Consider the following 12244-nt stretch of genomic DNA (forward strand, 5'->3'; position numbering starts at 1 on the left):
ACAAATGAAAGAGATTACCCATCAGAAAAATCTACCTGCTTCCTACAAATTCTTACCTTTTAAAGAGTCTGTGTCCTATTTTTAAAAACATGCAAGGAAGCTGCCAGCTGGTCTGGATTTCCTCCTGTCTCTTACATTTCCTTCTTCAATAAATCAAAGAACCTGCAGTTGGTTGGGAACATGACGACTCTTCAGGACAGTATGACTGGGGACTCACTATACATACAGACGTCCTTCTACTCTCCTTGTTGGAGTGCTTGGGGGTTAACCCACAGAGGCAATGTGTAATATGAGCTGCATTTCTATGGTGCATATGGTCCATTCACAGAACACTATTTCTCTTACACAGTATCAAACGAGATCTCCTCAACTAACTCAGTAACTGGAATACCCTGTTTGGGAATAAAACCTTTAGCTCAGTCTTTGCCTATCTTTCACTCTGAACAAAATCAAGACACTGCTTTAGAAATGTTGACCTAGGGAATCCCTGGGTGGCTCAGTAGTTTAGCACCTGTCTTTGGCCCAGGGTGTGATCCTGGAGTCCCGGGATCGAGTCCCACATCAGGCTCCCTGCATGGAGCCTGCTTCTCCTTCTGCCTGTGTCTCTGCCTCTCTCTCCTCTGTGTCTTTAATGAATAAATAAATAAAATCTTTTTTTTTTAAATAAATAAAATCTTAAAAAAAAAAAAAAAAAAAGAAAAGAAATGCTGACCTATTTCACACACTTCCGGTCAGAATCTTTCTGAGGGTGTCCACCATTAAAGAACCTGAAGTACATTGGGAAAGACAAGTCAGAACAAAAGGGCTTATCTTTGGAAGGCAAGGAAGATAAATAATCAAGTCAGAACTAAGGCATCACAGTTGATCCACTTAAAGTTCAGATTTTCAGGAATCCAGGGCTCTTGGTCCAAGGTTTTTGTTATATTTTCTAAAAGATTCATTTATTTATTCATGAGAGACAGAGAGAGGCAGAGACATAGGCAAAGGGAGAAGCAGGATCCTCACAGGGAGCCTGATGCAGGACTCAATTCTAGGACCCTGGGATCACCCCTGAGCCAAAGGCAGACACTCAACCTCTGAGCCACCCAGGTGTCCCTCTTGGCCCAAGTTTTTATACACACACACACACACACACACACACACACACAATCATTTAAAACAAAGTTGGTAAATGCACGTGGAGAAGCCTAAAGGTTCTTCTGCATCCCCGCTGGACTAGTTATCACTGTATAATAATATATGGACACCTTGGCCTAGCTTGATCACCAGTTAGCTAACTGGAGCACCAGAGGTAACTTACCTGCATTCTCGAGGGAATGAGTATTTAGATCAAATACAACAGTATCTGAGTAACACACATAGCAAAGTAGAGGTTCAAAAATATTACAGTGCCCTCCTATTCTTCTAATCTCAATTTTGGCCAAGAGCATAGGTGAAATTTACGTCCTTGGCTCTATATTCAGAAAAATGATCCTCAGATACAGACAACCTTACCTGATGAATCTTATGTAAACATGAGGTTGCTTTGAGAGAAACACAGCTGTGAAACACCTGGATTCCCCAATACTACACCAAAATATAAACTGATTGTGGGGGGAATCCCTGGGTGGCTCAGCAGTTTAGCGCTTGCCTTCGGCCTAGAGCGTGGTCCTGGAGTCCTGGGATAGAGTCCCACGTTGGGCTCCCTGCATGGAGCCTGCTTCTCCCTCTGCCTCTCTGCCTCTCTCTCTCTCTCTCTCTCTCTGTGTCTCTCATGAATAAATAAAAAAATAAAAAATAAAAATAAAAAAATAAACTGATTGTGTAGACTAGTGGTGCCCAAAGTGTGGTTCCTGAAGCAACATCATCACCAGTAACTTGTTAAAAATGTAAATGTGTGGGTGTCATCTGAGACCTAATGAATCAGAAACCCTCAGGTAGACCCAGCAATCCCCATTAAACTCTTCAAACTATTCTGAGGAGCATTTAAATTCAAGAAGCAATGGTGACAATGAGTCCTCTAACAAAAACCAGAAAGCTAAACCCAGGGAGGAAAGAGTTAACACTGAGACTTCTACTGACCTGATATTCTAATTTTCAGAAGCTTTCAGCCAAAATTAATAGTTATTACTACAACCCTATTACTCAAAAGTTAAGTGGCCATTTTTAAAAAAAATTATCTCAGTCTAACCTTATATTGCCTAAGATACCACTTAAAGCCCTGAAACACAAGTCTTCACCCAGCTTTGTTCTTCCTCACCACGTCCACTGTCCCTAGCACTCCTTCAGACCACAAAAAAAATCCAGTCACTATTCTAGCTGTAAAGGAAACATCAGCCAATGCAGGCCTCTGCAAGAAACCAAATCCAAAGAGTAGTAAGAAAGGAAAATATAGGGGTACCTGGGTGGCTCGGCGGTTGAGCATCTGCCTTTGGCTCAGGTAGTGATCCCGGGGTCCTCAGATGGAGTCCCACATTGGGCTCCCTGCAGGGAGCCTGCTTCTCTCTCTGCCTATATCTCTACCTCTCTCTCCCTGTGTCTCTCATGAATAAATAAATAAAATCTTTAAAAAAAAAGAAAGGAAAATATATAAATTCGATTTCAAACTTAGAAGTTTTTATGCTTCAAAGGACAGCATCAAGAAAGTGAAAAGTTGAAGAAAAGAAAAAATACTTCTGAATTATATATCTGAAAATGGACTGGTAATCTAATATGTATTAAGAATTCCAGGGGTGGGGGAAAAAAAAAAAAAAAGAATTCCAGAGGTGGGATCCCTGGGTGGCTCAGTGGTTTAGCACCTGCCTTTGGCCCAGGGCGTGATCCTGGAGTCCCGGGATCGAGTCCCTCATGGGCTCCCTGCGTGGAGCCTGCTTCTCCCTCTGCCTGTGTCTCTGCTTCTCTCTCTCTCTCTCTGTCTCTCATGAATAAATAAATAAAATCTTAAAAAAAAAAAAAAAAAAAAGAATTCCAGGGGTGCCTGACTAGCTCAGTGGGAAGAGCGTGCAACTCTTGTTCAAGCCCTACATTGGGAATAGAGTTACTTAAAAATAAAATCTTAAGGAAAAAAAAAAAAAAAGAATTCTTACCACTCAATAATAAAAAGAAAACCCAATTTTTTTAAATGGACTAAGATGGTGAATACATATTTCTCCGAGGAAGATACATAAATGTCCAATGAGCACATGAAAAGATGCTCAACATCGTTAGCCATTAGACAAATGAAAGTCAAAATCACAATAAAATATCACTTCATATCCACTAGGATGGGTAGGGTCAGAAAGTTAGATAATGACAAAGACATCAGTAAGAATGTGGAGAAAGTGGAATCCCCATACACTGCTGGTGGGAATGTACAATGGTGTGATCGATCATTTGGAAAACAGCCTGGCAGTTCCTCAAAGAGTTAGTTACCATACAATCCAGCAATTGCACTCCTAGGTACCCACTCAAAAGAACTGAAAACGTGTTCACACAAAACACCGCATACTAGTGTTCACAGCTGTATTATTCACAATAGCCAAAAAGTGCAAACAACCCAAATGTCCATCAACTGACAAGTGGATAAATACAATATGATACATCCATAAAATAAAATCTTATTCAGCCATAAAAAGTGCTGACACAAGCTACAACATGCAGGAACCTTGAAAGCATGATGCTAAATCAAAGCAGTCAAAGAAGATCATATATTGTATGGTGCCATTTATATGAAATGTCCAGAATAGGTGGACAATAGAAAGATTAGCAGTTGCTGGGCAGGGGATAGAAGGATATACGAAGTAACTCCTACATGGTGTGGGGTTTCTTTTTAGGGTGATGAAAATATTCTAAAATTGATTGTGGTGATATGTGCACAACTCTGAATATACTGAAAACCACTGAACTATACACTTGAATGGGTGAATTACATGATCTATGAATCATACCTCAGTAAAGTTTTATTTTTTTAAAATTTTTAAAAAAGATTTTATTTATTTATTTATGAGATACAGAGAGAGCGAAGAGAGAGAGAGGCAGAGACACAGGCAGAGGGAGAAGCAGGCTCCATGCAGGGAGCCCGATGTGGGACTCAATCCTGTGACTCCAGGATCATGCTCTGGGCTGAAGGCAGTGCTAAACCGCTGAGCCACCCAGGCTGCCCAGTAAAGTTGTTTTAAAAAGAAGGGATCCCTGGGTGGCTCAGCGGTTTGGCGCCTGCCTTTGGCCCAGGGCGTGATCCTGGAGCCCTGGAATTGAGTCCCACGTCGGGCTCCCGGCATGGAGCCTGCTTCTCCCTCCCTCTGCCTCTCTCTATATGTCTATCATAAATAAATAAGTCTTTAAAAAAAATAAAAATAAAAATAAAATAAAAAGGAGTTGGTAAGGCTCAGAAGGCAAGATAAGAAGCAATGACAACAGTATTTCACAGAAGATGCTGTGATCGTAAATCCTAGTGCTACGCTGAGGCTGGTTAAACCTGCAGCAAGCAGGCAGAGAAGCTCTCTATCTGGAGGAGGCCCCGAATAGACAGCTATAAAGCAGGATCAACAATTTTTATCCTATAATGGCAGGAAACGGGAAGTATCTTTCCACCCAGGTTTCAGAGAAAACTGCAAACCCAGACTGCCCCAGCTTTTAGCCAACAGGTGATGACACGGTGACATCATTATTACAAGAGGTTGGGGTGGGGGTGGCGGTGGGAAGTCACATCATAAGGATGGGCAAGAAGGTCGGTGGGAAACAGTGTAGGGGCCTCAAGGAAGAAAGACTCACAGTCTCAAGTCAGCCCACCAACCGACACGTGTCACAAGTTAACAACCCTATGTTGACAGAAATGCAGCATCTGCCTCATAACTATAACGGTCTTATCTAACACTAATTGACTTCTTAAATGATCAAATGAGATAGCTGGAAAACTCTGAAATAAACATCAAACTAAAATAAAATAAAACCAAAACAAAACCCCAGCTTTTAAAACAAAATGCTTAATAGAAAGCTAAATATATATGGACCACCTCATTTACTCTTTGCAAAGTCCCTAAGCGTAAGTAAGGCACTGAACACAAGCTCACTCGGCAAGCATTGCAAGCCCAGGCCCTGACTCCCAGGCGAGTCCTCCACCACCGCACTTCACCATCGCTCGACTTTATTGTGCAATATTTTCTACGAACAGTTCAAAACTATAAAGAGTAGAGAGGGAAAAAACACCTGTATGCCTTCCACCAGCTTAAGAAATAAACCTTTCCGACCCCTAGGTATCTTCTGCCAAGCACTGGCAAGGATGTGGGACAACATGAACCCTCAGACACGCTGGCAGAGCATAGACTGTATAACTGCTTTGGGAACCAGTGCTGTGGTGTAGTGACATTACAGCTGTGAGTTCTCGGTGACCCTGTGATTCCACCCCTACAACACCTGGAAACCGTGCAAATGTCCCTCCCAGAGAATGGACACATTCACTTCCATGCACGTATGAGGCTTCAGACATCAACAGAGTCCTGGGAGTGGATGGTTCCTCCTTTCTCTCCTCACTCTGTGGGCAGGTGGTGGGATCAGTCAGTGTGGGGACTGGGCTCTGAGTAGCAATGGCTTTTGACTCTTCCATGTCAATTCTGGTTTGTGTCTTTGTTTGAAGATTATTTATTTGAGAGAGAGAGAGAGCATGAGCAGAAGCAGAAGGAGAGGGAGAAAGAGACTCCCTGTTAAGCAGGGAGCCCCCCCCGCCCCCCCCCGCCCCCCCGCACACACACACAGGGTTTGATCCCAGGACCCAGAGATCATGACCCAAGGTGAAGGCAGACACTTGACCAACTAAGCCACCTAGGAACCCCTGGGTCCCTTCTCTCTATGTTAATTCTTTCCCTTCCTTCTTCCCTCTTGGCCCCTGCTTCCAGCACAAGCTTTGGCTTCACAGAACCACTTGACAGGTTCCCCTCCCCCCAAATCCCCTGAGCACTGCACCAGGAACTATGGAAGAAAGAAAACCAGAAAGTCAGGTTCACACACTTGGGGCAGGTGGGGGTGAATAGGTTGGCACAAAGTAGAGTGGAAGGAACATATTAACAAAGTATGTGATTTACAGAAGGGAAGGAACCATTGATTCCAACAAGAATGAGAAGTGAAACCTGGGAATTTCCTACTCCAAACATGGGTCAAAGATGACCTTAGAAGCCTCCTATTGCAGTGGAAGTAGCTGCTCCCTTTGTTCCTCCCATCGGATATTTGGACAAGGTAACTTCTAAGCTCAGAACCGTAGGGAGCCTTTCTCTCCCCACCCACAACAGCAAGAATAGCTGCATAGAAATGCTGCCTGACCCTGTGCGGTGACCCAGTGATCAATGTCCAGAAGACAATGGATTCAATGGGAAGAGCCCACCAAGAATCACATTCAAACCCTAGCCCCTAGCTATGAGACCCTGGGCAAGTTCATTAACTTCTCTGAGCCTTGGTTTCTCATAAAATCAGAACTATCGTCATAATAGAAAAGCTAATAATATCAACCTAAGAGGGTTCTTGAGAACATTACATTAGAACATTAGAGATAAGATATGTGGACTACTTAGAACAGTGCTTGACACTATTGAATACTGTAACTAAAAGCCAAACAGCAATCTCCAGTGAGCAAGGTCTTTGCAAATCCAGACTTCCTGGCATTTATCAGTTTACGAATCTGTCTTCCTTGCTGGACTCCTTGAGGGAAGCAACATCATCTTATTCCTCTTCCTGTCTCTGGCAACCAACACTGTGCTTTGCATGCACTGTACATACTCATAAAGGTTGATAAGTGAATACATGCAGGGATGAGTGTTTTCATTAACAAAGAAGATGAGTCTGCCAGTTAACCAGGGAATTAGGCAGTCATAATGGTCTGGTCTTCAAACAGACTTACAGAAAGCCACCCAGGGGTGAATCTGACAGCAGAAGCTCCCAAATTCCACTCAAACAGCATGGTACACTCTTTTGGTTCCTCTGGCTTGTTTCTTCCTCCCCCTATCGATTGCAAGTCACTGGAATGAGGCCAGGCAATTATCTGTATTTTTCCCTCTCAGACCTAATAAGCTTACATTTTAAACTGTCAGTCTTACAATTTTCTATTTTCTCCAATCTCCTTCTGTAATTCAGGCCTTGACCCTGATTTTAATTACAGACCAGTGCATTAGCTGTCCTTGTGTGGAGTTCAAAGTCCATGCACTTAGAAAGGGAATATCAGACTAGGAGTCCAACGAGCAGCCAACGGCAAAGCTGTTTGTTCCAGCTTTGACGGGACCAGCCCTTTGAATGCCAAGAAAGTAGCCTGTCATGGGTTGAACTGTGTGCCTCTCCTCACACCGACCCCCACACCTAATTCATATGTTGAAGTCCTAACCCTAGTACCTTGGAATATGATTGTATTTGGAGCCAGGATCTTCAGAGGTAATTACGTTAAAGTAAGGACATTAGGGTAGGCCCTAATTCAACATGACTTGCGGCCATATAAGAAGAGACTGGGGACCTGCGTGGCTCAGTCAGTTAAACATCTGCCGTTAGCTCAGGTCATGATCTCTGGGTCCTGGGATTGAGCCCTGCCTTGGGCTCCCTGTTCAGCGGAGAGCCTGCTTCTCCCTCTCCCTCTGCTGTCCCCCCCAGCTTGTGTGCACTCTCTCTCTCAAATGAATAAATAAAACCTTTAACAAAAAAAAAGCGGGGGAGAAGAGATTAGGACACAGACATACAGGAAGAAGACGGCCATCTACAAGTCAGAGAGAGAGCCTCAGAAGAAACCAAACCTGCCAACACTCTCATCTTGGACTGGAAGACTCTGGAATTGGGAGAAAATAAACCTCTGTTGTCTAAGCCACCTGCTCTATTGCACTTTGTTACGCCAGCCTAGTAAACTGATGCAAACCCTATCCTCAGAGTCAGGAAAACCAAAGCTGACTAAGCAAAGAAGTTGGTAGTAGAAAGGGATGAAGGATGAGGTAAGTAGCTTTCCCATGTCCCCAAGCCCAAGAGCTAACTCAGCCAAGCCCAACTTTCAGAATGAACCAAAAGTACTTTCCGTCCCACAGTCTTACCACATTTTCTGGCAGCTTGTGTCCAGGGAGATACTTTACATTTTCATGGTCATTATTTATGATGTCTGTCAGTTTTCTCCCATTAACCGTTTCTTCAAAGACCCACATCTTAACTGTGGAGGCAAACTTCGTAAGTTTCTTGACATTATTACCAATTATTTTTGCAACAGCTGAACCCCTATGAAAGAAACAGTGGAGAAGAAAAAAAAATTAAACTCACTTGGGCAAAATGGAAAAAACATTCGATTGTAGTTCAGAAGAATCACGTTCTGATTCTGATTCAAGAAATGGGATTTGAAACTTCAGTTGGGGTGTCGTATCAGCCACAAGCCACTTGAAGCTCAGTTGTTTGTACCTGGAAAGACCCAACCCCCAACCCCACCCCACCACCCTGTGATCAGGAAAGCCCCAGAATTTGGTACAAGGTCAAAAACAAAACACCACCCCCTTGAAACTAATAAACATCAACCAATCTTGGAAGAGAGCATCACAGGCAGAAGAGAAACCCACCTAAAAAGATGACATAAAACATAAAAACACTTGGCAGGGACTCTAAACCTCCGAGGCAACCAGGCTATATTTCAAATCCATCGCAGAGATTAAAATGTAGCTACCGCAGAGTAAACTGTGTTCAGGTGAACTGCAAGGGGCCCAAGTTGCAGTCATAATGGGAAGACAAGAACCTGAGTGAATTCCAGAAAAGGAGCAGAGCGAGAGGGCACGGGGCTCGGCTGCCTGAGTATTAGGTGCCCCCAGCAGACATGCACCCAGCAGGCTGCTAGCCCCCCAGCAAGCTCCCTTTTTCTTCTGTATCTCTAGTCACCAAACACATTCTGATAACTAATTAGTGTCCCAAAGGTTTTGCTACAGGGGAAGAGAAGGCACTCCAGCTAGTTAAGGCCAGGCCTCTGGACAAGGGCCGTGGGTCTGGGGCTGGTGGCCTCCACAGCAGAGGTGTTCCTGGACAGCCCGGGCAGAGTGCACAGTGGGCCACGGGCTGCTGATTGGGCCCGGGTGACTCTGAATGGAGAAATACTTTGTTTCTTATACAACTTTCCTGGTGTGGGAAGGAATTCCTCTTACCTTATTCACCTCTGAGTAGGTGATAAGGTTTTAAAAGCAAACAACACATTGTCTTTTCCCTACTGGATCACTGGCACAGTGGGCACTTGGTAAGTATTTGATAACTAAGATAAATGAATGAATGGGTGATTGAACAAAGTTATTGGTGAAACCGAGGACGAGGCAGGACAAGGTCCCTGATGACCTCACATGTAATTTAATGGGAGTTTCCCCCTTGATTTTTGTCATGTCATTTTCAGCACCAATGAATCCCAAAGGATGCACAGCAAGGCCTAATGGACTTAATGTTTAACAGTTTCAATATTCATTTGAATTTTCTGAACTAATTCATTTCAGCAGATGCTGTGGGTTTGCCTTTGGTTGCAGATGCTTGGCTTCCCCAACAGGAGTTTGTAAAAGGAGAAGCAAATATGTTCTGGTAAGATCCCAGGAAGGGATCTGGTGGTTCTGGCTTATTTTCCTGCTTGTTTTACTGGATTTGAATTCCTAGTGCCTAAGAGCCCCACCCTCCTTATTTTGCTCACTTCTCCCAAAGCCAAGGACCACAGGGAGCCTTGGCTGTTACCTCCCTGGGAGTCCATGAGCAGTTATTTCCCAGTTTAGAATGAAGGGGATAGTGATCCTGGGGACAATCTTGGCTCTCTTCTTCTTCTTTTTTTTTTCCTTTAAGATTTTATTTAAGAGGGCCCAAGCAGTGGTGGGTGAGGAGGAGCAGAGGAAGAGGGAAAAGCAGACTCCCTGCAGACCAGGGAGCCCAATGTGGGGCTTGATCCCAAGACCCAGAGATCATGACCTGAGCCTGAGCTGAAGTCAAACGCTTAGCAGACTCTTAACTCACTGAGCCACCCAGGCGCCTCTCCTGGCCTCTCTTCTATAAGGTGACAGGAGAACTGGATCAATAGGTATTTAGCTAACAAACTGTCCTGCTGGCATAGAATAAAAGTTTCACAGGTAAAGCCACAGAGCTTTGATACACACAACAGTACAATAGCTTATGCTATTCTTTTGTGAGGTGGGATACCACCAAAGTTCTGGACCGTGGCGCAGAACAGCAGTTCTCAACACTGGCTGCACTTCAGTCCCTGCAGAGCTTTAGGAAACTATAGATGCCTGATCCTACTCTAGAGGTACAGATTTCATTGGTCTGTGGTATGGCATGGGACTCAGGATTTTTAAAGCTCCCAGGTAATCTAATTTGCAGCCAAAGTTGAGAACCACTAGCTTAGTTTATCCATTTATCTCAGGAAAGGGACAGTGATCAGGATTGAGGAAAGAAGGATGGAATTTTTAAAAAAAAAATTTTTTTAAAGATTTATTTATTTATTTATTTATTAATGATAAACACAGAGAGAGAAAGAGAATGAGGCAGAGACACAGGAGGAGGGAGAAGCAGGCTCCATGCCGGGAGCCCGACGCGGGACTCGATCCCAGGACTCAGGATCGTGCCCTGGGCCAAAGACAGGCGCCAAACCACGGAGCCACCCAGGGATCCCCCTTTTTTAAAGATTTTATATATTTACTTGAGAGAGAGAGAGCATGGGGGGGGGGGGTGGCAGAGAGAGAGGGAAAGCAGACCCTCCACTGAGCCAGGAGCTTGAGGGACAGGGCACTTGATTCTAGGACCCAGAGATCATGATCTGAGCCAAACGCTGAGATGATAACCAGCTGAGCTAGCTGCCCAGGCACCCCGAGAAGCATGGAATTTAACTCAAGGACAAATCTAGCAAGGACAAGAACAAAAAGATTCTAGTGCCTACAAGGCCTTGTCTTGTTCTTTAATAACTTTACATAGTAATCTGAGTTTTTTTGGGCTCAGGACTTAAAACACTGTATTTTATTGTTTTAATCTCTTTTACAATCTAGTGCAATCTCCATGTTGAACCAAACATTTTCTTTCCTGCCCACCTTTTTTCTGTGTTGTTTATTAAACCTCTAAAAGTGTAATCGACCTCAACATTTAATAAAGGCCATATATGAGAAGCCCACAGCTGACAGGAGTGTTCTTAACACCAAAAATGTGAGACTGGGGCAGGCAGGAACTTTTTATTTTAGGAAATAAATGTTTATTTAATTGTTATTTTTATTTATTATTAACCTTTTAAATTCTTATCAAAGATGTTTATTACTTTGATTTGTGGTGTTCTTTTCCTGGGTATATTCATATCTCCAAACCCATCAAACTGTATACATTGAATATGTCCAGTGGTTTCTGTATATCAATTATACTTTGAGAAAAGCTGTTTTGTTTTGTTTTTAAAAGACCTATATAATCCACACCCCAAACTCCTTTGTGGCTTTGAAATGAGCACTCTACCTGTGCTCATTACATGTGTTACTACTTCTGACCAATGTGAAGAAACAGGATCAGAGAGAGCAAACCAAGTGTTTTGGAGGAACTTAAATGTTTTGAAGGGACTAGAGGCTTGTAAGTGGCATACTCTGTTTCCAAAAAAAAAAAAAAAAAAGTGACTCGCCTGCAGAGAGCCAGTCTCAAAACACTCACAGCTATTAGAATTGAGATTAAAATAAGTGTTGGCTACAGTCCACGCAGGCAGTTCTGTGTGGCTTGGTTGTGATTGGGGCTGGGTTGCCAGACACCTGGTGGAGCTCTCCACATCTCAGGGATCTTGTACCATTGCACGAGCAGAGCCAGGCATGGACCTTTCACTGTCAGGATCAAGGGCATGAGCAGCCATTTCCACACTTGGCCCAGTTCATCTATCTAATAAATGACAGATGGGACAGTGATCTTTAAGGTCCTTTCCAGGTCTATGATTGAATCCAGTTTATTCCAGAGTGAGAAATGGGTACCAAGGATATCTCCAATGGCTGAGTGCTACCCACACACACGGCACCAAAGGACATTGACTCCCTTATTCCCTTTCAACTCCCATGGCCTTCTGAGAGAGTGCAGAATGTCTCATTTGAGTGCTACTGTGTTGTTACCAACTCTCCAGCATGTGCTAATTTCCCTTCTTCATGAAGTCTCTAAGTACCTTGGACACTGAGCCTTGGCAGGTAGCAGTATTTGGCAAGAATTCTGTAACACTGTTTTGTTTTCATCCTACTGGTTGTTATCTCCAACATACGATGTTTATGGTAGTAATAGAAAGTTTTCTTATAAAATCAACTTTTAAACAAAGTTTAAC

The 12244-nt window shown here is 43.5% G+C and overlaps 1 protein-coding gene across 1 annotated transcript in view; it reads right to left on the reverse strand.

The window, feature by feature from the left end:
• GPD1L (glycerol-3-phosphate dehydrogenase 1 like) overlaps positions 1 to 12244 on the reverse strand; it is a 63022-nt gene that overhangs the window by 41254 nt on the left and 9524 nt on the right. The window contains exon 2 of the mRNA XM_041734089.1: positions 8013 to 8190. Within this exon, the coding sequence (XP_041590023.1) occupies positions 8013 to 8190 (178 nt within the window). The remainder of the gene's footprint in view (positions 1 to 8012; positions 8191 to 12244) is intronic.

This window comes from Vulpes lagopus, chromosome 19 (genome assembly GCF_018345385.1).
Source record: "Vulpes lagopus strain Blue_001 chromosome 19, ASM1834538v1, whole genome shotgun sequence".
Lineage (NCBI taxonomy): Eukaryota > Metazoa > Chordata > Mammalia > Carnivora > Canidae > Vulpes > Vulpes lagopus.